The sequence below is a fragment of the Odontesthes bonariensis genome, chromosome 11 (genome assembly GCF_027942865.1).
Source record: "Odontesthes bonariensis isolate fOdoBon6 chromosome 11, fOdoBon6.hap1, whole genome shotgun sequence".
Lineage (NCBI taxonomy): Eukaryota > Metazoa > Chordata > Actinopteri > Atheriniformes > Atherinopsidae > Odontesthes > Odontesthes bonariensis.
In genome coordinates this window covers 6,397,992-6,425,440 of record NC_134516.1, presented here as the reverse complement: position 1 = coordinate 6,425,440, position 27,449 = coordinate 6,397,992, and the positions used below count along the sequence as shown (strand labels likewise).

The 27,449-nt window shown below is 47.6% G+C and overlaps 1 protein-coding gene across 1 annotated transcript in view; it reads left to right on the top strand.

The window, feature by feature from the left end:
- Positions 1–27,449, top strand: part of LOC142391527 (kalirin-like) — a 69,394-nt gene that overhangs the window by 10,408 nt on the left and 31,537 nt on the right. Inside the window, exons 2-31 of the mRNA XM_075477360.1 lie at positions 980–1,054; positions 1,343–1,457; positions 1,659–1,851; positions 1,932–2,155; positions 4,387–4,702; positions 4,815–4,937; positions 5,049–5,240; positions 6,357–6,488; positions 8,729–8,863; positions 8,957–9,049; positions 9,679–9,801; positions 9,940–10,056; positions 10,134–10,208; positions 12,070–12,192; positions 12,316–12,368; positions 14,689–14,836; positions 14,928–15,124; positions 15,209–15,306; positions 18,310–18,473; positions 18,648–18,767; positions 19,412–19,491; positions 21,438–21,576; positions 22,141–22,275; positions 22,910–23,072; positions 23,239–23,354; positions 23,735–23,857; positions 25,621–25,803; positions 25,960–26,084; positions 26,162–26,228; positions 26,312–26,421. Coding sequence (XP_075333475.1) covers positions 980–1,054; positions 1,343–1,457; positions 1,659–1,851; positions 1,932–2,155; positions 4,387–4,702; positions 4,815–4,937; positions 5,049–5,240; positions 6,357–6,488; positions 8,729–8,863; positions 8,957–9,049; positions 9,679–9,801; positions 9,940–10,056; positions 10,134–10,208; positions 12,070–12,192; positions 12,316–12,368; positions 14,689–14,836; positions 14,928–15,124; positions 15,209–15,306; positions 18,310–18,473; positions 18,648–18,767; positions 19,412–19,491; positions 21,438–21,576; positions 22,141–22,275; positions 22,910–23,072; positions 23,239–23,354; positions 23,735–23,857; positions 25,621–25,803; positions 25,960–26,084; positions 26,162–26,228; positions 26,312–26,421 — 4,057 coding nt within the window. The remainder of the gene's footprint in view (positions 1–979; positions 1,055–1,342; positions 1,458–1,658; positions 1,852–1,931; positions 2,156–4,386; positions 4,703–4,814; positions 4,938–5,048; positions 5,241–6,356; positions 6,489–8,728; positions 8,864–8,956; positions 9,050–9,678; positions 9,802–9,939; positions 10,057–10,133; positions 10,209–12,069; positions 12,193–12,315; positions 12,369–14,688; positions 14,837–14,927; positions 15,125–15,208; positions 15,307–18,309; positions 18,474–18,647; positions 18,768–19,411; positions 19,492–21,437; positions 21,577–22,140; positions 22,276–22,909; positions 23,073–23,238; positions 23,355–23,734; positions 23,858–25,620; positions 25,804–25,959; positions 26,085–26,161; positions 26,229–26,311; positions 26,422–27,449) is intronic.

Below are 27,449 nucleotides of genomic sequence, written 5' to 3'. Positions count from 1 at the left end.
GCTTCAGAACTGTAGCTGTGCTTCAGAACTGTAGCTGTGCTTCAGGACTGTAGCTGTGCTTCAGAACTGTAGCCGCGTTTCAGAACTGTAGCCGCGCTTCAGAACTGTAGCTGTGCTTCAGAACTGTAGCTGTGCTTCAGGACTGTAGCTGTGCTTCAGGACTGTAGCCGCGCTTCAGAACTGTAGCCGCGCTTCAGGACTGTAGCCGCGCTTCAGGACTGTAGCCGTGCTTCAGGACTGTAGCTGTGCTTCAGAACTGTAGCCGCGTTTCAGAACTGTAGCCGCGCTTCAGGACTGTAGCCGTGCTTCAGGACTGTAGTTGTGCTTCAGAACTGTAGCCGCGTTTCAGAACTGTAGCCGCGCTTCAGGACTGTAGCCGCGCTTCAGAACTGTAGCCGTACTTCAGGACTGTAGCTGTGCTTCAGAACTGTAGTTGTGCTTCAGAACTGTAGCCGCGTTTCAGAACTGTAGCCGCGCTTCAGGACTGTAGCCGCGCTTCAGAACTGTAGCCGTACTTCAGGACTGTAGTTGTGCTTCAGAACTGTAGCCGCGTTTCAGAACTGTAGCTGTGCTTCAGGACTGTAGCCGCGCTTCAGAACTGTAGCTGTACTTCAGGACTGTAGCTGTGCTTCAGAACTGTAATCATGCTTCAGGACTGTAGCCGCGCTTCAGAACTGTAGCTGTACTTCAGGACTGTAGCTGTGCTTCAGAACTGTAGCCGCGCTTCAGGACTGTAGCTGTGCTTCAGGACTGTAGCTGTGCTTCAGAACTGTAGCTGTGCTTCAGAACTGTAGCTGTACTTCAGGACTGTAGCCGCGCTTCAGAACTGTAGCCGCGCTTCAGGACTGTAGCCGCGCTTCAGAACTGTAGCTGTGCTTCAGGACTGTAGCTGCGCTTTAGGACTGTAATCATGCTTCAGCAGATATCTGCCTGGCCTGAACACACCCCCACAGCTAAAGATGATCCATCTGTCTTTCAGGTTCTGGTAAAGCAGAGTCTGTCCGGGCGGTTGATGTCCTGACAGTCCTCAGAGAGAAAGTGGCCTTCGTGTCAGGTAAGACACCCAAACCCCGTCCGGTCCCCCGTTAAACCCCACTGCAGGTTTTAACCCCGTCCGGTCCTCAGTTAAACCCCACTGCAGGTTTTAACCCCGTCCGGTCCTCAGTTAAACCCCGCTGCAGGTTTTAACCCCATCCGGTCCTCAGTTAAACCCCACTGCAGGTTTTAACCCCGTCTGGTCCCCCGTTAAACCCCACTGCAGGTTTTAACCCCGTCCAGTCCCCTCTGAAACAGCTTAGGTAACCTAAGGTAACGGTAGGTAACCCTTCTATGTGTTCTCCAGGTGGACGGGACAAGCGAGGTGGGCCGATCCTGACCTTTCCTGCCAGAACTAATCATGATCGAATAAAACAGGAGGATCTCAGCCGACTGGTGACCTACCTGTCCACCATACCCAGGTAGAGCCTCAGCCCTCACCCTCCAAATGGAGTCTGAGGATTATCTCAAATATACAAAGAGAATTTCTCCTTTAAGTGTCTGTCTCCACTCCACACATGAGATGCTTTAGCTTATACAGATGTTATAAATAGTTATTGCTTTGTCTGAGAAAAACAAAGAAAAGTGACCTAAAGATGTTTATCTGCCTGCATGTGTGCCAGTGAGGACGTGCGCGCTCGTGGCTTCACTGTGGTGGTGGACATGCGCGGCAGTAAGTGGGACAGTGTGAAGCCGGTGCTGCGGACGCTGCAGGAGTCGTTCTCCTCCAACATCCACATCGCGCTGCTCATCAAACCCGACACCTTCTGGCAGAAACACAAGACCAACCTGGGCAGCGCCAAGCTCAGCTTCGAGGTACCGCCGGGAACATTCAACACAACCTGCTCGGTTCTGTGCGTTCTGGGAGCGAGTCGGTAACATGTGTCTGTCCCCAGACCAGCCTGGTGTCGGTGGAGGGTCTGTCCCGGCTCGTAGACCCCTCCCAGCTGACCTCTGACCTCGGCGGCTCGTTGGAGTACGACCACGTGGAGTGGACCGAGCTGCGGCTGGGTCTGGAGGAGTTCTCAGGGGCCGCCACGCAACTGCTGGCTCAGCTGGAGCAGCTGGAGGCCGGGCTGAACCGCATCGCCGAGCCCCAGGACATGGAGGAGGCCCGCAAGTTAGTATTTGGATTCATTTTGTATTTCAGTTCAGTTTTATTTATAAAGCGCCTAAACACAAAAAATGTCAACTCAAGGCACTTCAGATATACGATCCAATTTAAGCCAATTCATTGTGATATAACTAGGGCTGGGCAACGATTCAAATGTTTAATCTAATTAATCACATGATTTCCCTGATTAATCACGATTAATCGCATTTGTACGCAAAATCCAAAAATGAATTCAAAAGTAGTGTATAGCTTTTAGCATTTAGTTTTATTTTAAATGTGCTGCCATATGAATGAAAGTGCCATAACATTTGTTGTGCAAACACACTTTTAACATCAGCATCTTTCTGTAGTTTTTATGTAGAAGCCTCGCTCCACTGTCTGTTTCCTTGAATGACTTGCTGCTATCAGTTGTGTGTTTTGCCTTTAAAGGGACACTATGTAATAAATTAAGTCATTTATTAGCTCAAATCAACATATTCATTCATAAGTTAGTCCTCATTGGTGTAAAATGATCTCTGTCAAAAATCTCACTTATCCTCCTGAGTGAAGAATAACTTGTCTGTATCTACATAGAGCAGGTAAGCTCTATGGAGGCTGCCATGTCCTTCCGGTCTATGAAAAATGACGAAGTGCCGAGAGGGACATAAAGCACTTCGAATCGCGATTTCCCCACCAGGCCTACAAGCAGAAATGATGTCATTGTGACGTCATTTCCGCCAAATGGCTTACAGCCGCTAATGCTAAATAGATTTTATTCCTTGGCACATATGTCTTTGTGTTCATTAGCTTTCTTTTTGTAAGTGCATCATCTTCTTCTTTTTATTATTATTCCTATGCTCCCCCTGGATATCTTCTTTTTGGCGTTATGCTCACATTTGTAAACTGTTATTTTGTTGATTTACTAATAAAGTTTAAAAAAAAAAAAAATGCTAAATAGATTTTATCTCGTAAATGATCCCACTAATAATGCACTGATTGTTACCAAACTTCTGCCGTAGTACACATAGGCTCTTAACTCACAAAACGAGGCATTAGAAAGTTTGTACGTTTACCGGGAGTTTATTTACCGCTGCTAATGCTCCTATTGCTAACGCAGGCTAATGCTAACGCCGCGTCGACGTCACTTCCGATAACTCCCGGAATATGACTAATTGCATTGCTTGCACACCAAAGGAGATGTTATGTTATCTGACATCTGTATTCATAGTGTTGTTGTATGTGTGTTATGTAATCCTTTGTACTGTGTGTCTTGATTTCTTTTTGTTTGTATGGACCTTGAGTCTGAAGCTATAGCTTCTTGAATCTTGACACATTCCGCTTGCCGTAGTTCAAGAAGTTGCAGCGCACATTTGAAAACGTGAGGCGCTAGAGAGCAAATTCATTCAACTTTGCAAAATAAAATTGCACCACTAGATGGGGGAAGAAATTACATAGTGTCCCTTTAAGTGATATTTTAGACTGGAACTACTACGCTGAGAAGACAATTCAACTTGGCAGTGTTTACAGATGACTTTGGTTCTGTCGACTCCGCCGTCTGGAAGAACTTTAACATGAAAATGGCCGAGTAAAAGTTCCGTACCCTTCTCCATGTTTGGTGGATCCGCCGATTACTTTCTTTTCCTGTTCCACAGCAGACAGCAACAGACTTTTACAAAATAAAAGCCTGTGAGCAACAGACTTTTACAATAATAAAAGCCTGTGAGTTTTACATAATAAAACAGGGGTGGTTGTAGTGGGTTGAGCAGGCGCCCCATGTACAGAGGCTATAGTCCTCGCTGCAGCTGGCCCCGGTTCGAGTCCCGCATCAGACAGCCCTGTGCTGCGTGTTGTTCCCCCTCTCTCTGCCCCCTGCTTCCTGTCTCTCTGAACTTTCCTATCCATTAAAGGCACAAAAGCCCTAAAAAATAATAAATAAATAAAAAATATATATATTTATCAGTGTTAAATAATTAACAAGTTAACGCGATAATAACAAGTTAACTCGCCCTAGATATAACCAATAACAAACTAATCCGATTCCAAATTAATCCAGTTCATACAGAGCCGATAAAGAGAACAGCTGAGGAAACCAACAGATTGCATTAAAAACCTCTCTTTGATCCTGGGTGGGAAGAAAAACTCCCTTTTAACAGGAAGAAACCTCCACCAGATCCAGGACCAGAACCAGGGAGTGTGCGTGGGGGTTAAGACTTGTCCAGTGCAGATCTGTGAACTCACCCCGAGGTTTCCCCCCCCAGGCTTCTGGAGGAGCACAGTCGTCTCCGGAACACCATCGCCACAGCCCCCGTTGACGCCCTCGACCGGGAAGGGAAGAGCCTGCTGCAGCGCATGCGCCTGGGCCCCGCCCACGGCGACCCGTCTAATGAAGGCGGGGGCGGTGGGGGCACCTGGCTGTCCGGCGGGACGGACTTCCAAAGCGTGGCGCCGAAGGTTTCCTCCCTGCTGGAGCGGCTGCAGGCGGCCCGCGCCCACCTGCTGCAGAGCTGGGGCGACAGGAAGCTGCACCTGGACCAGGCGCTGCAGCTGCACCTGTTCGAGCAGGACGCCACCAAGGTGAGCCGTACGACTGCATGTAGCCCAGCCTGAGAGCAGGAAAACATCCCGTTTACATGGTCTCAGGTGGACGCAGACAGCTGGTGTCTGAGTTTGTGTGTTTCCGTCTCAGATGTCAGAGTGGATCGCTCACAGCAAAGAGCTGTTCATGCAGAGTCTGGCAGAAGTGGGTCAGACCCACCAGCATGCTGTGGACCTGCAGACCCAACACCAGCACTTCACCTCCAACTGCATGGTGAGTCCGTGCATCTGGGTTCTGTGGGGGTCTGTGGTGTTCAACTGTTTCAGTGTCCAGAGCCAAACTGTGTGTGTGTGTGTGTGTGTGTGCGTGTGTGTGTGTGTGCAGAACGGCAGTGTGAACGTAGACAGTGTGGTTACCGTGGCTGCAAGACTCGCAGAGGCCGGTCACTATGGAGCGGAGCGGATCGCCATGGTGTCGTCAAGGTTACAGGAAGACTGGAAGTCCCTGACGACAGCGCTGGAGGAGCGCAGCAACACGCTTGCCATGGCAACGGGCTTCCACCAAGGGGCAGAACAGGTGATGAACACAACTTCACAGTAAAATACCGACGCGGCTGTGTCAGGTATCGGTGGGGCAGGACGCGGCTGTGTCAGGTATCGGTGGGGCAGGACGCGGCTGTGTCAGGTATCGGTGGGGCAGGACGCGGCTGTGTCAGGTATCGGTGGGGCAGGACGCGGCTGTGTCAGGTATCGGTTGGGCAGGACGCGGCTGTGTCAGGTATCGGTGGGGCAGGACGCGGATGTGTCAGGTATAGGTGGGGCAGGACGCGGCTGTGTCAGGTATCGGTGGGGCAGGACGCGGATGTGTCAGGTATCGGTGGGGCAGGACGCGGCTGTGTCAGGTATCGGTGGGGCAGGACGCGGCTGTGTCAGGTATCGGTGGGGCAGGACGCGGATGTGTCAGGTATCGTTGGGGCAGGACGCGGATGTGTCAGGTATCGGTGGGGCAGGACGCGGCTGTGTCAGGTATCGGTGGGGCAGGACGCGGATGTGTCAGGTATCGGTGGGGCAGGACGCGGATGTGTCAGGTATCGGTGGGGCAGGACGCGGCTGTGTCAGGTATCTGTGGGGCAGGACGCGGCTGTGTCAGGTATCGGTGGGGCAGGACGCGGATGTGTCAGGTATCGGTGGGGCAGGACGCGGATGTGTCAGGTATCGGTGGGGCAGGACGCGGCTGTGTCAGGTATTGGTGGGGCAGGACGCGGATGTGTCAGGTATCGGTGGGGCAGGACGCGGATGTGTCAGGTATTGGTGGGGCAGGACACGGATGCGGACACCAGAGGTGATAAGGCAAACTTGGTTTATTTACAACTTTAAGACAAAACAAAAAGCGCGGCTGAGCCGGATATCAATCCTAAACTGTGGGATAAATACATGAACATAACTGTGACAAAACAAAACAAAAGACTTGACATGATATAGAAAAAGCACTTAGCTTAAGTCGTGGCGTGGCTTGAAGGGAATGGTGACATCGGGGAAAGAAATCACAAACTGAAAGGGGAGCATGGAAACTAAATAGTGAACTAATGACCTGGCATGGGAAGTGAGGGGAAACACAATGGCAAAACATGAACTCAAAAACCAAGACATGAACCTAAAACATGATAAAACATAAAACTTTCTGTCGGCCCAGTTCCTGCTCCGGGTGGAGGGATGGGTCCAGGTGTGCTCTGAGGGACCGCTGCCGTCTGCAACAGCGGAGCTGGAAGCGGCGATCAAGAAACACCAGGAGCTCAACGAGGAGATCTCTGCCAACTACACACAGGTACCTGACGGACCAGCTCTGACCCCTTCATGTCTTCCACTGTGACCCCTTCATGTCTGCCACTCTGACCCCTTCATGTCTGCCACTCTGACCCCTTCATGTCTGCCACTCTGACCCCTTCATGTCTGCCACTCTGACCCCTTCATGTCTGTCACTCTGACCCCTTCATATCTGCCACACTGACCCCTTCATATCTGCCACTCTGACCCCTTCATGTCTACCATTCTGACCCCTTCATGTCTGCCACTCTGACCCCTTCATGTCTGCCACTCTGACCCCTTCATATCTGCCACTCTGACCCCTTCATGTCTGCCACTCTGACCCCTTCATGTCTGCCACTCTGACCCCTTCATGTCTGCCACACTGAACCCTTCATGTCTGCCACACTGACCCCTTCATGTCTGCCACTCTGACCCCTTCATGTCTGCCACTCTGACCCCTTCATGTCTTCCACTCTGACCCCTTCATGTCTGCCACTCTGACCCCTTCATGTCTGCCACTGTGACCCCTTCATGTCTCCCACTCTGACCCCTTCATGTCTGCCACTCTGACCCCTTCATGTCTTCCACTCTGACCCCTTCATGTCTGCCACACTGAACCCTTCATGTCTGCCACACTGACCCCTTCATGTCTGCCACACTTACCCCTTCATGTCTGCCACACTGACCCCTTCATGTCTGCCACACTGACCCCTTCATGTCTGCCACTCTGACCCCTTCATATCTCCCACTCTGACCCCCTCATGTCTGCCACTCTGACCCCTTCATGTCTGCCACTCTGACCCCTTCATATCTGCCACACTTACCCCTTCATGTCTGCCACTGTGACCCCTTCATGTCTGCCACTCTGATCCCTTCATGTCTTCCACTCTGACCCCTTCATATCTGCCACACTTACCCCTTCATGTCTGCCACTGTGACCCCTTCATGTCTGCCACTCTGACCCCTTCATGTCTGCCACTGTGACCCCTTCATATCTGCCACACTTACCCCTTCATGTCTGCCACTGTGACCCCTTCATGTCTGCCACTCTGACCCCTTCATATCTGCCACACTTACCCCTTCATGTCTGCCACTGTGACCCCTTCATGTCTGCCACTCTGACCCCTTCATGTCTGCCACTCTGACCCCTTCATGTCTGCCACTGTGACCCCTTCATGTCTGCCACTCTGACCCCTTCATGTCTGCCACTCTGACCCCTTCATATCTGCCACTCTGACCCCTTCATGTCTGCCACACTGAACCCTTCATGTCTGCCACACTGAACCCTTCATGTCTGCCACACTGAACCCTTCATGTCTGCCACACTGACCCCTTCATGTCTGCCACACTGAACCCTTCATGTCTGCCACACTGACCCCTTCATGTCTTGCACTCTGACCCCTTCATGTCTGCCACTCTGACCCCTTCATGTCTGCCACTCTGACCCCTTCATGTCTGCCACTCTGACCCCTTCATGTCTTCCACTCTGACCCCTTCATGTCTGCCACTGTGACCCCTTCATGTCTCCCACTCTGACCCCCTCATGTCTGCCACTCTGACCCCTTCATGTCTGCCACTCTGACCCCTTCATATCTGCCACTCTGACCCCTTCATGTCTGCCACACTGACCCCTTCATGTCTGCCACACTGACCCCTTCATGTCTGCCACTCTGACCCCTTCATGTCTGCCACTCTGACCCCTTCGTGTCTGACACTCTGACCCCTTCATATCTGCCACTCTGACCCCTTCATGTCTGCCACTCTGACCCCTTCATGTCTGCCACACTGACCCCTTCATGTCTGCCACTCTGACCCCTTCATGTCTGCCACTCTGACCCCTTCATGTCTGCCACACTGACCCCTTCATGTCTGCCACTCTGACCCCTTCGTGTCTGCCACTCTGACCCCTTCATGTCTGCCACTCTGACCCCTTCATGTCTGCCACACTGACCCCTTCATGTCTGCCACTGTGACCCCTTCATGTCTGCCACTCTGACCCCTTCATGTCTGCTACTCTGACCCCTTCATGTCTGCCACTCTGACCCCTTCATGTCTGCCACGCTGACCCCTTCATATCTGCCACACTGACCCCTTCATGTCTGCCACTGTGACCCCTTCGTGTCTGCCACTCTGACCCCTTCATGTCTGCCACTCTGACCCCTTCATGTCTGCCACTCTGACCCCTTCATGTCTGCCACACTTACCCCCAGCTTGTGACTGTCTGAACGCTGCTCTGTCCTTCTTCTCATGCGTGTGCAGGTCAGTGAAAGTGGTAAAGCTTTACTGGATGTCCTCCAGCGTTGCCCCGGATCTGAGTCTGACGAGTCGGCACCAAAACCAGATTTCACCGCCGCCACACACGCCATCATGGGAGTTCTGCACCAGGTGATGCAGGTGAGACTAAAGACTGGTGTCCAGCGTTAAACTCAGGAAGCGTACAACACGAACAGACGGGGGGCTGATGTGGAACCTTTTCGTTTTGAGCAGGGTCACCATGAAGTGGAGGGGGCGTGGCAGCACCGTAAGCTCCGCCTCCATCAGCGCCTGCAGCTGTGCGTGTTTCAACAAGACGTTAGACAGGTATGAGTCAGAATCAGATTCATCTCAAGGTTCAGATTCACATTTTCAAAGATTCACATCTAAATCAAATTCTGATGGCTATCCAGGTGCAGTTTATACCAGTTTACACCAGTTTATACCAAGATCAGAATACGGATTCAGATCCAAATCCATAGACTTCAGATATTCAGAATAATATTGATCTGATCTGATTCATTTTCCAAATTCTGATTATTTAGATACAAATGCAATTTCAGATTTATTTTCCAATTCAGAATCTGATCCTAAACCAGACTGGGTGTTTGGTCCCGATTCCAATTCAGATTCCAGTTTACATTCAGATCCAAATTCATATCCAAATCCTGATTTTGATCTTTACACAGAGTCGGAGTCTGATTTAGACTTCAGTGCAGATTCATGGTTCAGCTTCATGTTTAGATTCAAACGTAATTTCAGATTTACATCCAGGTTCACATTCAGATTCTGATCCTTATGATGATCCAGATCCAGATCTCAATGATAGTATGAATGAAAATAGACAGATTCAGATCTAGACTAAGATCTGGATTCAGAATGATCTACAGGTGCAGATCCAGATGATCTGGCCCAGATGTCCATTGACAGTTTTCCTCCACCTGTTTGTCCGTAAGGTGCTGGACTGGGTGGAGCAGCACGGAGAGGTTTTCCTGAACAAACACAGCGGCGTGGGCAAGTCTCTGCACCGAGCTCGAGCGCTGCAGAAACGCCACGACGACTTCCAGCAGGTCGCACAGGTAACACACGTTTAAAGTAAAATACAACAAGGAATAAAACCACCGGCACAGCCAGGAGGTCGGGGTAGGCGAGCTTCAACTGTGCGGAGCTTCAACTGGGTGAAAACTGCAGCTGCAGCCTGTTCGCATGTGTTTCAGAACACTTACACGAACGCAGAGAAGCTTCTGGAGGCAGCAGATCAGCTGGCTCAGTCTGGAGAGTGTGAGGAGGAGGAGATCTACCAGGCAGCCCGAGACCTGGAGCTCCGCATGCAGGTACGTCTGACAGACAGCAGGACTGTGAGGGGGCTGAGTTAGTTAGTCAGAGTTTACACTGTTTGCATGTGTTTCAGGCCTTCATCCAGCGTGTGGAACAGAGGAAGCTGCTGCTGGACCTCGCTGTGTCTTTCTACACACACACAAAAGAGGTAACATGTATCCTCCAACCGTTTCCAGCCGAGTTTCATTCCTATAGAGCAATTGTGCGACTGCTTAGAGCAAGTCAGAAAGTGGATGAAACAAAATTTCCTTCAGTTAAATCAAGAAAAAACTGAGGTCATTGTGTTTGGCAACAAAGAGAAGAGGTTTGCTGTCAGTAAACATCTTGAGTCACTGTCTCTAGAAACTAAAGACCAAGTCCAGAACCTCGGCGTGCTGATAGACTCACACCTGACCTTCAACAATCATATCAAATCAGTCACCAAATCAGCCTTTTATCAACTTAAGAACATATCCAGAATGAAGGGTTTCATGTCCCAAACAGATCAGGAGAAGCTGATTCATGCTACATGCTAATGCTAACGGTCTTCTGACTGGACTCCCCCAAAAGAGTCTCAAACAGCTGCAGCTCATTCAGAACGCTGCAGCCCGAGTTTTAACCAGAACAAAGAGATCAGATCACATCACCCCAGTTCTCAGGTCTTTACATTGGCTCCCGGCCAGATACAGAATAGATTTTAAAGTTCTGCTACTCGTCTACAAATAAGAGAATGGTTTAGGTCCAGAATACATGAATGACATGCTAGCTGAGTATAAACCCAGCAGAGCTATGAGATCTGCTGACTCAGGACAGATAGTGGAGCCCAGAGTTCAAACTGGACCCGGTGAAGCAGCTTTTAGCTGTTATGCTGCTCACAACTGGAACAAACTACCAGCAGCTTTTAGCTGTTATGCTGCACACAACTGGAACAAACTACCAGCAGCTTTTAGCTGTTATGCTGCACACAACTGCAACACACTACCAGCAGCTTTTAGCTGTTATGCTGCACACAACTGGAACACACTACCAGCAGCTTTTAGCTGTTATGCTGCACACAACTGCAACACACTACCAGCAGCTTTTAGCTGTTATGCTGCACACAACTGCAACACACTACCAGCAGCTTTTAGCTGTTATGCTGCACACAACTGCAACACACTACCAGCAGCTTTTAGCTGTTATGCTGCACACAACTGCAACACACTACCAGCAGCTTTTAGCTGTTATGCTGCACACAACTGCAACACACTACCTGCAGCTTTTAGCTGTTATGCTGCTCACAACTGGAACAAACTACCAGCAGCTTTTAGCTGTTATGCTGCACACAACTGCAACACACTACCAGCAGCTTTTAGCTGTTATGCTGCACACAACTGCAACACACTACCTGCAGCTTTTAGCTGTTATGCTGCTCACAACTGGAACAAACTACCAGCAGCTTTTAGCTGTTATGCTGCACACAACTGCAACACACTACCAGCAGCTTTTAGCTGTTATGCTGCACACAACTGGAACACACTACCAGCAGCTTTTAGCTGTTATGCTGCTCACAACTGGAACAAACTACCAGCAGCTTTTAGCTGTTATGCTGCACACAACTGCAACACACTACCAGCAGCTTTTAGCTGTTATGCTGCTCACAACTGGAACACACTACCAGCAGCTTTTAGCTGTTATGCTGCACACAACTGGAACAAACTACCAACAGAACTGAAATCAGCCCCAACTGTAAGCACTTTTAAATCCAGGTTAAAAACATTTCTCTTTCCGTGGGCTTATGGTTGAGTTTATATTTTTCTTTTTCCCCTCTTCTTTGATTGCTTTTAACTGTGTTTTCATTTTTATTCTATTTTTTTATTCTCTTTAAATTGCTTGTGTTTATGCTGCTTTATGCTGTTCTTTTAAATGCCTTGTCTTTATTTAAAGCACATTGAGTTGCCTGTGGTATGAAATGTGCTGTATGAATAAAGATGCCTTGCCTTTATCTCTGTAAAACCGATGCTCCCCTCCCCTTCTCTCCCCTCGCTCAGCTCTCGGTGTGGATGGAGGGACTCCAGAAGCAGCTCTCCTCAGACCTCCTCGTTTGCCCGGACACAGTGGAGGCTCTACAGGCTCTGATCAGCCAGCAGCAGCAGCAGCAAGCCAACACACAGGTACCTCTGACCTCTGACCCCAGGGCTCTGACCTGCAGTCTAACCACATCATAACCAGCTAACACCCCTTGACCTCTGACCTCTGACCCCGACACTAACCCAAGCTCTAACCCTGACCCGCAGGAAGCTGCGCTGAGCGTCATCAGGGAGGGAGAAGACCTCATCCTGCAGCTCAGGTACACTCAGAAAGTGGGCGTGGCCTTCTGAGGCGTCACATGACTTTGGTGTGTTTGTTTTCTTCCTGAGTGCAGCTCTTTGGCCTTTTCGGTGTGTGTGTGTGCGTGTGTCTTCTAAGTCTGGTTTAGACACTATTCCTTTGATTCTGGCAATGTTTTTTAGATGGTAAAAAGCTGCTGATGTTACAGATTTAATGTGGCTGTTAAAGTTCAGGTCTGAGTCCAATATTACCCCGAGATTTCTAACTTGATAGTTAGGTTTTAGAGAGAGAGTCTCAAGGTGACTGATAACACTTTCTCTTTGTTTCTGTGGGCCACAGACAATGATTTCAGTTTTGTCTGAGTTTAGCTGGAGGAAATTGTTTTACATCCACACACTGATCTGTTCGATGCAGCGACACAGTGTATCTACAGGCCCGTGTTCTCCTGCCGTCAGTGACACGTAGATCTGAGTGTCATCTGCATATTTATGGTAGGACACATTATAGCTGCGTATTAGCTGGCCTAGTGGAAGCATGTACAGATTGAACAATACGAGTCCCAGGATTGACCCCTGGGGAACCCCACAGACACAGTTTCCAATTTCAACAAAATATTTCCTGTCCTCCAGATGTAGAATGTGTGGATTACGTAATCCAGAAAACAACTGATGGTTCATGGCTGTTTGTTTTTACGCACGTTTGATAGTTTTATAGATTTAATCCGACGCGTGGATGTCTTTTTTTTTATCCTGCAGATAATGTGGGAGTGTTTTCCAGATTATACGCAGTGTGTGTGTACATTTGTTTTATGGTTTGGGAGGAGTTTGTGGGCATATTCGACTTTGTTTTAAAGGTAGATTCTGTACAGCTTCTTTTTTTTCTGAATGAAGAACAATCTGCCGAGTTTTCCAAGTTTTGCAGAGCTGCATTTATCACCTTGTATAAGAGGGAAGGTCTGTTTGTTTGCTCCATAATGTTGAATCCGTCGGTGCCTTTACTTTATGTGTATTCTGCAGAATGTTGTCAGCTTGGTTTCACAGCTCTGTGTGGGTGCGCTTTATTTCAAGATTAAATTGAATACATAAATTCTCTTGCATTCCAGGTTTTTTTAAGTTATAACACTGGTTTCATGTCTGTGTAGAATGTGTGGCTGCTTAATATTGACTTTAGCTGTGCAGTTGTTTGAAGGTTAGCATCATCTTTACAGGAGATGGGCACATTGACATTCTTTAGTATGTCTTGAAGACATTAAAGCCTGGATGTCCTTAAACTTTTTAAAATTCAACTAAAATAAGACAGAAGTGATGCTGTTTGGTCCCAGTGGCTCTTGCGAACCCCCTCCTGTTGACTTGGGCCCCTTGGTGCAACACAGGAAGCCAACAGTCACAAACTTGGGTTTTAAGATGGACAGTGATTTTAAATTGGACCGGCAAATTTGTGCAATAGTGAAGTCCAGCTTTTTTTATATTAGGCAGCTGGCAAAGATGAAGCCCTTCCTCGCTCATACGCACTTTGAAACAGTAATCCACGCCTTCATCACATCTCGGCTGGATTACTGTAATGCACTTTATCTTGGAGTCAGCCAGTCCTCCCTCGCACGTCTCCACTTGGTCCAAAATGCTGCCGCTCGCCTCCTAACTGGAACACGTAAAAGGGAGCACATCACTCCCATTTCAGCCTCCCTCCACTGGCTGCCTGTGCATTTTAGAGTCCATTTAAGATTCTTTTAGTTGTTTTTAAATCTTCAAATGGACTCTCCCCGCCTTACCTCTCTGAGCTGCTCCATCTTTATGCTCCTGCCCGATGCCTCAGGTCAGCTGATCAGCTGCTCCTGGAGGTACCGAGGGCCAAACGGAAGCTCAGAGGAGACGGAGCCTTTTCTGCTGCCGGTCCTAAACTGTGGAACGAACTCCCATTTCACATTAGACAAACCCCTTCACTGCCCATTTTTAAAACTAGTCTTAAAAACCATTTTTATTCCCTGGCTTTTAACCCAGCATGAGACTCTGTTTCTGTTATTGTTTTATTGTTTTAATATTGTTGTTGTTTGTTGTTGTTTTTACATTGTTCTTATGTTTTATGCCTTATATTTCGTGTTCTTACTCATGTACAGCATTTTGTTTCAGCCACGGCTGTTTTAAAGGGCTTTATAAATAAAGTTGAGTTGAGTTTATTTTAGTATAATCTGTAAGGGTGCCGTCTGTGTGTTTCTCTTTGAGTTTGTGTGCGTTTCATTGGTCGTTTTAATAGCTCTATTTGATTTCTCCGTGTTCAGGGGTCTATAATGTGCAGGTGCGTTTGTTTCAGGGGTCTATAATGTGCAGGTGCGTTTGTTTCAGGCCTCAGGGCAGCTCGGTGGCCCATGTGGAGTCGGTGTTGCAGCAGCTGGAGGAATCTCACGCTCAGCTTGAGGAGCTTTTCCACCAGAGGAAGATCCGACTGGACATTTACCTGCAGCTCCGCATATTGCAGCAGTGCACACTGGAGGTGCGTTTCATTTTGACTTTTCTCCCAAAGTATCCCTCCCTCCACCTCTCTGAATCAAAGCTGGAGTCTTTCTGCTACTTTTATTTCTCAGGTAACGGGAGAAATAGATGCCTGGAAGCAGGATCTCCAAAAGCAGTCCCAGGACTTTTCCTCTGAGAGGCTAGCATCTACACGGCTAGCTGAAACAAACCAGGACAAGCTAGGCCAGGACAAGCTAGCATTGGGCCAGTCCCGCCTGGTGGAGGCTAGTCCGGAAGCGCTAACGCTAGCACAGCAACGCATTCATAGGTAAAAAGACCCATGTGGGGACATCTGTGTAAATCAGGCCTGATCTTTAAACAGTCTTTCACTGATGGGCTGATTGATCTGTAGGCACATGGAGCGCAGACTGGCCATGAACAACATGATTTATGAGGTCATTCAGCAAGGTCACGACCTTCAGCAGTACATCACGGAGGTCCAGGCATCAGGTGAGAGTCTGAAATGTTGTGCTCCGTCATGCTGATCTGAAATGAACATGGCTGGGGTCACATGTGAAGAGGTGTGAAAGCATGGTGACATCTGGTTATAGGACTAAATCTAATGATTGTTAACTCGGTAATGGAACCTAGGATTGAGGCTTCAGGTACGCTACAGGAGAGGAGAAAAGGGCTTTAAGAACAGGCTCCGCAGACCACTTCGGAGGTCTTAGAGTGATGGAGGTGGGAGACCTGGTTCCCAGAAATACTCCAAGGAAGTCTCAATATTATCGATGGTTATGAAGGGAAAAGGACTTAAATGTGCCGTGTAGTGTGGTTCAGGGACTCCTGGGAGGGTTAAGAGAGTTCTTAAAGAGCCATTTAGAGAGATCCACTGGTCTTTAAAGGGCTGCAGTCGGTCTTTGGGGAAGAGTCGGAGAGCCATAACAGTTTCTCACCATTAATTGAGCTTTTTGTAAAAGTGCTCTCCTCGCGTTCCAATGGATGCTTTAAAGGAAGGAAAGAACGTTGGCTGGTTCTCTATCAGGTTCATACGGGTTAAAGTGGACCTTCAGGGGCTTTAGGGTGTCCGAAGGGGATGCAGAGGTTCATAAATGGGTTTGAGGGGTTCATAAGGGGGTTAGAGAGGTCCATAAGGGGGTTAGAGGGGTTCATAAAAGGGTTAGAGGGGTTCATAAAAGGGTTAGAGGGGTTCATAAAGAGGTTAGAGGGGTTCATAAATGGGTTAGAGGGGTCCATAAGGGGGTTAGAGGGGTTCATAAAGGGGTTAGAGGGGTTCAAAAGGGGGTTAGAGGGGTCCATAAGGGGGTTAGAGGGGTTCATAAAGGGATTAGAGGGGTTCAAAAGGGGGTTAGAGGGGTCCATAAGGGGGTTAGAGGGGTTCATAAAGGGGTTAGAGGGGTTCATAAATGGGTTAGAGGGGTTCATAAAGGGGTTAGAGGGGTTCATAAAGGGGTTAGAGGGGTTCATAAAGAGGTTAGAGGGGTTCATAAAGAGGTTAGAGGGGTTCATAAAGGGGTTAGAGGTCCATAAGGGGGTTAGAGGGGTTCATAAAGGGGTTAGAGGGGTTCATAAAGGGGTTAGAGGGGTTCATAAATGGGTTAGAGAGGTCCATAAGGGGGTTAGAGGGGTTCATAAATGGGTTAGAGGGGTCCATAAGGGGGTTCTTTAGACTTCAATTCAGAGTTCAGTTATACTTAAGAGGGTCCAGGATCTTGGCTGTCTTTGTTCAGGAGTCATTTAGATATTTCAAGGATCTTCTATGGGTTCCAGTTTATTAGTTCCTGGTTCTTCCTCGTGATTTTCGGGGTTCCCTTGGATCATACATCTCAGAAATTGGGGTACAGTACGAGTCCTTTTTTGTCCTCTGCGGTACAATCTATACTAATGTACCCCCTAGGGTTAATTATTGGACCTAAAGGTACATATATGTACTCAAGTGGTAAAAGGTACATATATGTACCTTTTTTCTACATGCTGGGGTACAATAGGGTACAATGGGGTACATGCTGGGGTACAATAGACAGTTTGTGTTAGGCTACTTCAATATAAGGGTACAAAATTGCCACCAGAGGTACAAGATTGGTCTCTGTAAGGTACAAACCAAAAGGGTACAAAACTATACCTTCCGAGGGTACTGCCCCCGTGACAAGCCATCATAATATACCTAAAGGTACAATTCTGTACTTTATTTTCTGAGAGTGTAGGGAGTATTCCACTGGTCCAAAGGTGGTTCTGCCCATTGGGAAAAGGGTTCTGCTGCACTGGGCGACAGCAGAGGTAGAAATATATCAACCTGCTTCCAGGTTTTAGGATTTCAGTTTGGGGTTCGCGGTTGGACTTTCTGCTTCCAGTGAGGCGGCTCAATGAGGATTTGATCGTTTCAGACCCCCAGAGACCGGAAAAAAGGCCCAAACAGCCAGGAAGCAGGGCGCCGGTGAATTTAAAAGGGTTGCATTATGATGCCATGTTCGTTATGTGTCAATATTTACCATGAAAGCAGAAGAGCGAATAATAAAGATAAATGTAATAAATAAAGCAGGGATCCCATTTTCTGCTCCAGGGTTGGCTCAGTCACACACTGATGATACAAGGGGCAGAAAGGGGGAAAAGGGGGACATGTTGCTATGGAAACTGCTCTCTGAAGCGCACAGCTGGTCCCCATGGAAACCGGCATATTGAATTTGCCATGGAGACACACACCGAAGCAAATACCCATATCCATGCAGGCATACACAGGAACATAGCTGTGCACCAGCACGTGCACTGTTAAGGCACCAGGGGCCACGCTGTCCTCCCTTTGAAGGTCTTCAGGGGCCACGCTGTCCTCCCTTTGAGGGTCTTCAGGGGCCACGCTGTCCTCCCTTTGAGGGTCTTTAGGGGCCACGCTGTCCTCTCTTTGAAGGTCTTCAGGGGCCACGTCTGTGTGTTTCAGGAACAGATGGGGACTCAAGTCACTGTGACTTGGACTCAAGTCGACTCAAGTTGCTGTTTTGATGACTTGTGACTTGACTTGACAAAAAATAAAAGACTTGAGACTCGACTCGGACTTGGAAGTTAAAGACTCGGCACTTGACTTGAGACACGATGACTTGAATGACTTGAGTGTTAAGCATCTAGCATAACTTCGAACTTTGTTCGTCATTTGAAGATCCATTCTGACCAGGAAGTGCTTGTCAAATTAGCTAATATTATCCTGTTAGCCTAGTCGGTAGTTAGCTAACGTTAGCTTGATCTGATACGGGGTGGACAGGTTGGACACATTGGCCAATGATGTTTACTTACAGTTACTTATATCTTGTCTTTTCACTTTATTAAGATCAGATTCTGCAGGTTAAATTGCAATAATAAGGTGACTTTGACTTGATTTGACCAAGAAAAAATTACTTGGGACTTGAAAGCTAAGACTTGGGACTTACTTGAGACTTGAAAGCTAAAACTTGGGACTTACTTGGGACTTGCACATGTGTGACTTGGTCCCATCTCTGGTTTCAGGTATAGAGCTGTCGGAGGTGGAGGGCGGCCTCTCGTCTCAGGTGGAGGAGCTGCAGCGCCTCCTGCAGGACAAGCAGAAGGAGCTGCAGCAGATCGCAGACCACACACACACTCACCTGGAGCAGAACCTGCAGCTGAGACACCTGCAGAGCCAGGTCAAACAGGTAAGGTGCACCTGATTCCCACAGGGCCAGGTCCCACCGGGCCCCAGGCCCCACCCAGGCCTCACCCGGGCCCCACCCGGGCCTCACCCGGGCCCCACCCGGGCCCCACCCGGGCCCCACCCGGGCCCCACCCTGGCCCCAGGATGATGCCCCCTCCCTGTTCCCTGCCCTCAGGTGCTGGGCTGGATCTCAGAGGGGGAAGTGATGCTGTCATCCTGCATGCTGAATTCCAGCTGTTTGTCTGAAGCTGAGCAGCTGCAGAGGGAGCATGAGCGCCTCCAACAGGCCATAGAGGTTACTGCACACACATTCACACAGAAAGTTTTAAACACAAATGAGGACTTTTCCATGTGATGCATGCTTCATTTTTCAGCTGAGGTAGGACAATGTATATCACCCATGCTTGGTAAGATATTATGAGGTACAACCTCCCTGATTTAATTCATCTCCACATCTGTTCTGGTGATTTCTTTCGTGTCTGCTGTCAAAAAGGCTTTTATTTACCGAGAAGAAAAGAAGCAAAGCAGCGTAGGAATGCATATATGGTGACTTTAGAAGACAGTTTGTTGTAAAAGGAAAAGGATTTTACACCAGGATAAACGTCTTTAGATGTGTTATTGTATTAATGAGGTTAAACAACATGGAAAGTACAGCATGATACAGTCCTCTCAAAGACAAAAGAAGAAATAGTTTCAAGCTTCATACTGACAGAGGCAAAGAAGAGCAAAAGTAGAATGACAGGATTTTAAAAAATCAGTTCAGATATGAAGACACATAATTGGAGGGAAATGATATGAATCTAAATGAGTCTTAAAATGAATTAGCCTCTAAATAAGTTGCATTCAGTAAAACATTTAGTAAATCAGAATGTGGGCTTATTCCTCAGCACAGACAGGGCTGTTATGCAGCCAGGTGTATTAATGAGTGTCGTCCTCCAGGCTCTGCTGCATGCCGACTCGCTGCAGAGGACTCATCAGGTGGCTCTGGCCCTGCAGCAGAGAGCAGAGCTGCTGGTCAGGTAAGTTATGTCTGAAAGTAGAAGCAGATATCAGATTATCAAAAAGTGACGTCCAGGAAGGTTTGGTGAATGGTAAAAATCCAATAAAATATTGCTTCCGTTCCAGAGCTCACACTGTGGACTCCAGAGGAACTACAGTGCACTGAAACTTTGATTACTTTTAACATATTTCTCATTTTGGAAATGTGCAAAATGTGCCTGAAAACACTGTGAAATAAAAGCAAAAGCCTTTAAATGTACGGATGTGTTCGTGTACAGAAAGATGGGGAGCTTCAGAGGTGGTCCTAAACTATTTTTCAGAGCCTGAAAGAGAGCACAATCCAAATCAAACCATTTCAGTTCAATCAATGCACAGCTAAAGTTATCTCATGGAACTACACAGAGAAACTAAACAAGTTCAGTTCAAGCCCCATAAATACCGTCTCATTCAGTATGATGGTATTTATAAGACCTAAGTTCCTGTCAAAGGATGATTTATTCCCCCGTCCTGAGCAGGCATAGGCTGGAAAAAGTCCCTTTTATCAGGAAGAGACCTTCAGCAGAACCAAACCTGGCTCCAGAATGAGCTCAGATAGCAGCCTCGACCAAAGGTCGCAGCAGAAGCTGAAATAACACGAGTAAAGTCTCAGGAAAAGTTCTCCGAGTCGCAACAGTACATTTAGGAGTGTTATAAGACACAGGCCACACCGCAGTGTCACTGGGAGAAGTAGTTGGAGTGATTCATGCGACCTGTGGTGGTCCCAGTACTCAGTAGCAGCACTCAGTGGGGTCACATGCCCCTGAAAGGATCAGATTATTGACCACAATCAGACTGAGCTGAGCAAGGGTAATTCTCCTTGGATATATGGCGGTGAATGAATGGGATCAGAGGCACAAAGCGTCTCATACCCCGGTATGATAGGTGGCGCTGTACCCATTCCAACTGTTGCTAATAGAGCCACTTCCTGTTGACCTCTTCACCACCAACAACAACAACAAACTCAGGCATTGGAGAAAGATGGAGAACGCAGAGCCAGATGAAGCTACGTCCCTCTACATTTGCTCTGTGATGAGCTGCTTGTTGCACAAACTCGATGCCCAACGGAGCATTCTCCATCGCGTTGTTTGTTTCTTTCTGACGGCGACAACAACAGGAATATCGTCTCCTTTGACTTCCGGGTCACGACCCCGGGAAAACATCTGGAGCATGCGCAGAACGCAAAGTCTGATTCACCACGAGCTTCAGCGTCTACAAGCAGGTTTAGAGTGACTTTCAGCCCAGTTATCTCGGGGTCTGAATCCGATCCGGTCCAATTCTTAGTCAGACTAAGGTGTCTACATGCACTTAATAACTCAGTCTGATTGTAATTTAGCCAATAATCCGATCCTTTCAGTGCCATGTGACCTCACCGAGTAGTACGGCCTGTGGTCGGTGGGCTGTTGAAATATTGTTGTGGTAGGTAGAGTGCTGACAGTCTGTTTTAGGCTAATTAAACACCACTTTGTTTGTCCTTTAAATGGATCTAGGCCAGCTGTTCCCCCTTGGCCAGGCTCACTGCAACTCCCATCGCCCTGTTGTCAAAGATCCTTTTCATGATAGCTCAGGAGTCTATATTTAAGCCAATTAATCAGATGATCGGCGTGTTCCCATTGAACAGCAAAGCAATTCTTTCTAAGGGTCGCTTCAGGCCACAGTTACAGCATCAGCCGGGGTGAATGAAGCAGGCTGTGGAGCGTACGCAACCGTGGCTGCAAGAAACAGACAAACAGTGGAAAAAGTCCCAACCTGAACCAGCGTCCTTTGCTGTATGAGACTGTTGACTGACTGTTGATGGAGTAACACGGTTGCTGCATCAGAGCTGAATCCCACGAGGCGTCAGGAAGATGACAGTGTATTCATTCTCTCTCACTAAAGTCAAGATGCCTGTTGAATACCTCTGTGTCGGTCCTTTGACCTCCCTCCTCAGGTCGGGCCACTATGATCCCGATGCAGTGAGGTCCTGCGCTCAGACGGTGGCGCTGCACTGGCAGACTCTGATGCTGAGGATCGAAGATAGACTCAAACTGGTCAATGCATCTGCTGCCTTCTACAGGACTTCACAGCAGGTACACAGAGGGGGGGGTCTGTCACTGTTAAATACAAAACATTCATCTTACCAGGCTGGAGTTATTGCATCCTGACACCTTTACAACCTTTACAACCACAGCTCCACAAAATGACTCTGAAATAGCTGAAACCAGTAGTTCATGATTTCCAGGACAGAATCTGTTTTAAATGCAGAGCTGCCCGAGGGCCTGAGGATCACATCCACGGCTCACTTTCAGCTGTGTCCCTGGTACACAGGGATGATCTTATTATGTGCTCTAAATGATGGTAAATTCATAGTCTTCACCATTTTATATGAGGAATGTTTTTCCATAATTTATAGATGCAGGTTTTTTGCAGATTTTGGATGTGGTTCTGTATTATCAGATCTTTGGAACAAACACATGTTGGGCTGCAACATGTATTTTTTCTTCCTTTTTGATACTGTATGTTTAATATTTACAACTCCAAAACTCCTGAACTGGTTGGCTGCTCTGCATATGCTGCCTTCAGAAACTCACAGTTTCCACTCGAAAGCTGCAGGACTTTGATTCTTTGTGTGTTCTACCTGCCCGTGTTTCCAGGTGTGCGGCGTCCTGGAGAGCTTAGAGCAGGAGTACCGCAGGGAAGATGACTGGTGCGGAGGAGGGGAGCGACAGCCGGAGCAGCTGCTGCCGCTCATCAACAAGCACATGGAGCAGAAAGAGGCGTTTCTGAAGGTGAGGAGGGCATGAAAAGCACCGGGAAGCCTTGATTAGTTTCACTCATGTTGAATGATCTGTGACATGGTTGGGTTTGGAGGTGGGAGGCATGGTAGGGTGTTGGAGGTGTTTTCTGTAGAGACGAGTCTTCCTGAAGGTAGACTGGGACTGATTGAGTTAAAAAAGCTGGATGCAGACCCACAAGTCAGTCTGTTGGTAGGATAAGTGGAAAACAATGAGTGGTAGGATGACCTCATTATTTGATGGAACACCCAACAGGTTCTGTACTATCTGAAGGAGTTTTACTTTGCACGCTGGCAGACCTGCTGGAAAAGCAGGTCGACTGGAGAGATAAGCATGGCCTCTACCAGGAGCTAGATGGCCTGTTTCTCTTATATTCTAATGTGCAAGAAAACATTTGCATTTAGCAACTTACTGATGGCGAGGCCCCTCCCTCCAGCTGTTCCTGTCCAGACGTACTGTAGCAGACGTAGCCATGTACAGCAGACATGTTATGGCTTCTCCACATGTTGAACGGATGTACAGGGAGCATCAAATGGTCCTTATTTGTCTATTTAATTACCTCAAGCATATTTCTAAAAGCCACACATGCCAATATAGTCCCTAATAGTCCTTATTTCCATGGCAACAGGCCTGCACTCTGGCCAGACGGAACGCTGAGGTTTTTCTCAAGTACATTCATCGCAACAGCGTCACCATGGCGAACATCTCTGGCCACAGCGTCACCGTCTCTGGGGTAACCGGGGTTACTGAGGTCACCGGGCACTCCAGGGTGCCAGAGCAACAGGTTAAAGGTGAACAAAAACACACACATGTTGAAATATGCCTGCATTGTTTAGAGGAAACGGAGAAGAACAGTGAAACCAGGATGGTGCCCTGAGGGACACCATAGATGATAGATTTCTATTTTTGGATGTTGTGGTGGTCATTTTACTGATCCAGGGATGTTTGTGTGCTCAGGTATCCTCAGTGAGCTCCTCCAGAGAGAAAACAGAGTTCTTCATTTCTGGACCCTGAAGAAGCGCAGACTGGATCAGTGCCAGCAGTATCTGATGTTCCAGAGCCACGCCCAGCAGGTAAACTAAAGAATGCGCACGTTACTTCACCCAAAGAGGATTTACTCGTGGAACTGACTGGAAATCCATCAAATCTAGATCTAGATAATTTTTTTGGTCTCATTATGGTAAATATTTTGTGGTTTTCTTGCTCAGGAGCAAAGTGTTTTACGCCATCACCTTCTGCTTTGGGATCCTGGGACACATCTTTCAATGATTTCATGTTTTAAAGACCAAATTACTAAATGAATAAGTAAGACAATAAGATCTACAGATTCATCAGAAGTTATTATCACTGCTTATTTGCCGCCTTTCTTTCTTTTTTTTATTCTTCAAATTGCCTGAAAGTGTCTCGACGACCTCTTCACGGAAAATGTGCCTAACATGCAGTTTCATTGCAGGCACTGGATTGGCTGCAGCAGTCAGGTGACCACTACCTGACCACTCACACATCGCCGGGGGCAACAGTGGCCGAGACACAGGAGCTGCTGAACCAACACAGAGAGTTCTGCGTCTCTGCCAAGGTTGTTTTTGTCATGGTTTCTGCACTCAACCAATTAGCTTTAAAAGAAACAAACAGCTTTCTCACTGCAGACCGATGGAAGCATTTAATCAAACAATAAGGGTTAGTGTTAGGGTACAGTGGGTTCAGACTTTATCGTCCCACACAGACAGAAAGTAGTTGTTTTGGACCCCTTGCAGTGATTCTGACTGCTGTATATTTTGGTTGGTGAAAAAAAGTCGGTATTTTGTTGACAAAACTGCGAATAACATCCAGACTTAAAGGGATAGTTCGCATCTTTTGACATGAAGCTGTACGACATCCCATACTAATAATATTATTTATGAACATTTTCTTACCCCCCGCTGCGTCCTGTGAGCAGAGTTACAGCCTCTTTTAGGCGGTGATGTAAGTAGTCCGGCTAGTTGGCTGGGGCTTTTAAAATAAAGCGTTTTGCTTCTGAAAAGAATATGCATTCAAAAGAGTAATACATTTGCATCACAAAATCGTATTTTCCGAAAAAGTTACACCTCACAATCGCTTGGCACTAGGTTGCAGTATCATTGCACGCTGCCGCCTGCCGACAGCTGCGCCTGTTTCTCGGTGTTTACTGCTCGGAAAGTTAACGTAATCATGTCTGACTACGACACCGATGATGAAGACATCCCTTTTACCACAGAGCTAAAGGGATATCTTTATGAACCTGAATATACAGATGCCGAACTTCACCAGATGGAGTTAGAACGGGCAGAGAGAGAGAGGAGGGACAGAGAAGTGGTCCCGGCTGAAGCTGGAGCCACAGCTGCAGCTGTGAGACACAGGGTGACCGACAAATGGTGGTGCACTGGTTCCCAGTGCCAAGTAATGCCAACGGAGGTGGAGAGCTACTGCTGCCACGAATGGGAACTCATCATGCCACAGATGCAAGACCTTTCAACTGATGAAGAGGCCAGTGTCCCAGCTTCTGTCTGCATCACAAATCATAAAGACTTCCCCGCAATCCTGAATGCTGGTGTCTGGCAGACCTTTTTCCACGTTCCCAAAATTAACTGGAAGAAGCAACCCAGGCCAGCTCTCCACCTCCGTTGGCATTACTTGGCACTGGGAACAAGTGCACCACCATTTGTTGGTCACCCTGTGTCTCACAGCTGCAGCTGTGGCTCCAGCTTCAGCCGGGACCACTTCTCTGTCCCTCCTCTCTCTCTCTGCCCGTTCTAACTCCATCTGGTGAAGTTCGGCATCTGTATATTCAGGTTCATAAAGATATCTCTTTAGCTCTGTAGTAAAAGGGATGTCTTCATCATCGGTGTCGTAGTCAGACATGATTACGTTAACTTTCCGAGCACTAAACACCGTGAAACAGGCGCAGCTGTCGGCAGGCGGCAGCGCGCAATGATACTGCAACCTAGTGCCAAGCGATTGTGAGGTGTAACTTTTTCGGAAAATACGATTTTGTGATGCAAATGTATTACTCTTTTGAATGCATATTCTTTTCAGAAGCAAAACGCTTTATTTTAAAAGCCCACGCCAACTAGCCGGACTACTTACATCACCGCCTAAAAGAGGCTGTAACTCGGTAAGAAAATGTTCATAAATAATATTACTAGTATGGGATGTCATACAGCTTCATGTCAAAAGAGGCGAACTATCCCTTTAAAACTCTTGGGTGGGGCTTTTAGAGGTGGTTTATAATCCTTTTAATGGTTTGATGACAAAAGGTGATAAAATGAGCTACCTGACAGGTGGATGTGCTGTTTAATGGCAAAGTCCTGTTTAATCTCTCAGCATACACAGGAGAAGGTTCACCTGCTGATCCAGCTGGCTGAGAGCATGCTGGCTAAAGGCCACGCCCACCGCACCGAGCTGCGGCGCTGCGTCTCCACGGTGGATAAGCGCTATCGTGACTTCACCGTCCGGGTGGGACAGTATCGCCACCTGCTGGAGACGGCGCTGGGAGGGTGTTCTCAGGTAAGGGCTGCACTTTCAAAGGTTTTTCATTAACTCTTTAAGTTCACGAGAAAAAGGATGAAAACTACAACAAAGGTTTGAGCAGCAAAGATGTGAAAAGACTTTAAAGTTCGGCTGTTGCCCTGACAACCACACATTGTACGGTGTCCCTGTCAGGACAATAAGGACCTGGAGCTGGAGCTGATTCCCAACAGTCTGTCGGACTCCGACCCAGAGGTCAACCTGTCAGACCCGAGTCACCAGATCAGCGACGAGAAGAGGCGCTCCGCCCGCAAGAAGGAGTGAGTGGCGTTGGCGTTGGTGTAGCTGGCAGCAGGGCTGTTCTGCATGCTCCCATAACACCTGTGTGTGTCATCAGGTACATCATGGCGGAGCTGCTTCAGACGGAGAGAGTCTACGTCAGGGATCTGCAGGAGTGCATAGAGGTACGTCGATCGTTGATCAATGGTCTTAGACGGGATGACCTGTGCCGTAATCACTGTGCTGGTTGTACCGTTGTGTGGCGCAGACGTACCTGTGGGAGATGACGAGCGGCTCAGAGGACGTTCCGAATGGTCTCACCAACAAGGACGACATCGTGTTTGGCAACATTCAGGATATCTACGAGTTCCACAATAGGTACCGTTAGATACACCCCAGAACATAAAGGAGGGGGGATCTCAGACATCCAACCACATACTGGTAATCACTGAAAAAAGCACTGTTCTCCAACAGGTACATCCACACATACTGCAAAATGAAAACAATTCCAGGGTGTCCACCAGCAGTACATACCTCAATACCTATGTTTATACCCCAGGACACATATATACCTCAATACCTATGTTTATACCCCAGGACACATATATACCTCAATACCTATGTTTATACCCCAGGACACATATATACCTCAATACCTATGTTTATACCCCAGGACACATATATACCTCAATACCTATGTTTATACCCCAGGACACATATATACCTCAATAGCTATGTTTATACCCCAGGACACATATATACCTCAATACCTATGTTTATACCCCAGGACACTTATATACCTCAATACCTATGTTTATACCCCAGGACACTTATATACCTTGATACCTATGTTTATACCCCAGGACACTTATATACCTCAATACTTCAGTATATTTATACCCCAGGACACATATATACCTCAATACCTATGTTTATACCCCAGGACACATATATACCTCAATACCTATGTTTATACCCCAGGACACATATATACCTCAATAGCTATGTTTATACCCCAGGACACATATATACCTCAATACCTATGTTTATACCCCAGGACCCATATATACCTCAATACCTATGTTTATACCCCAGGACACATATATACCTCAATACCTATGTTTATACCCCAGGACACATATATACCTCAATACCTATGTTTATACCCCAGGACACATATATACCTCAATACCTATGTTTATACCCCAGGACACATATATACCTCAATACCTATGTTTATACCCCAGGACACATATATACCTCAATACCTATGTTTATACCCCAGGACACATATATACCTCAATACCTATGTTTATACCCCAGGACACATATATACCTCAATACCTATGTTTATACCCCAGGACACTTATATACCTCAATACCTATGTTTATACCCCAGGACACAT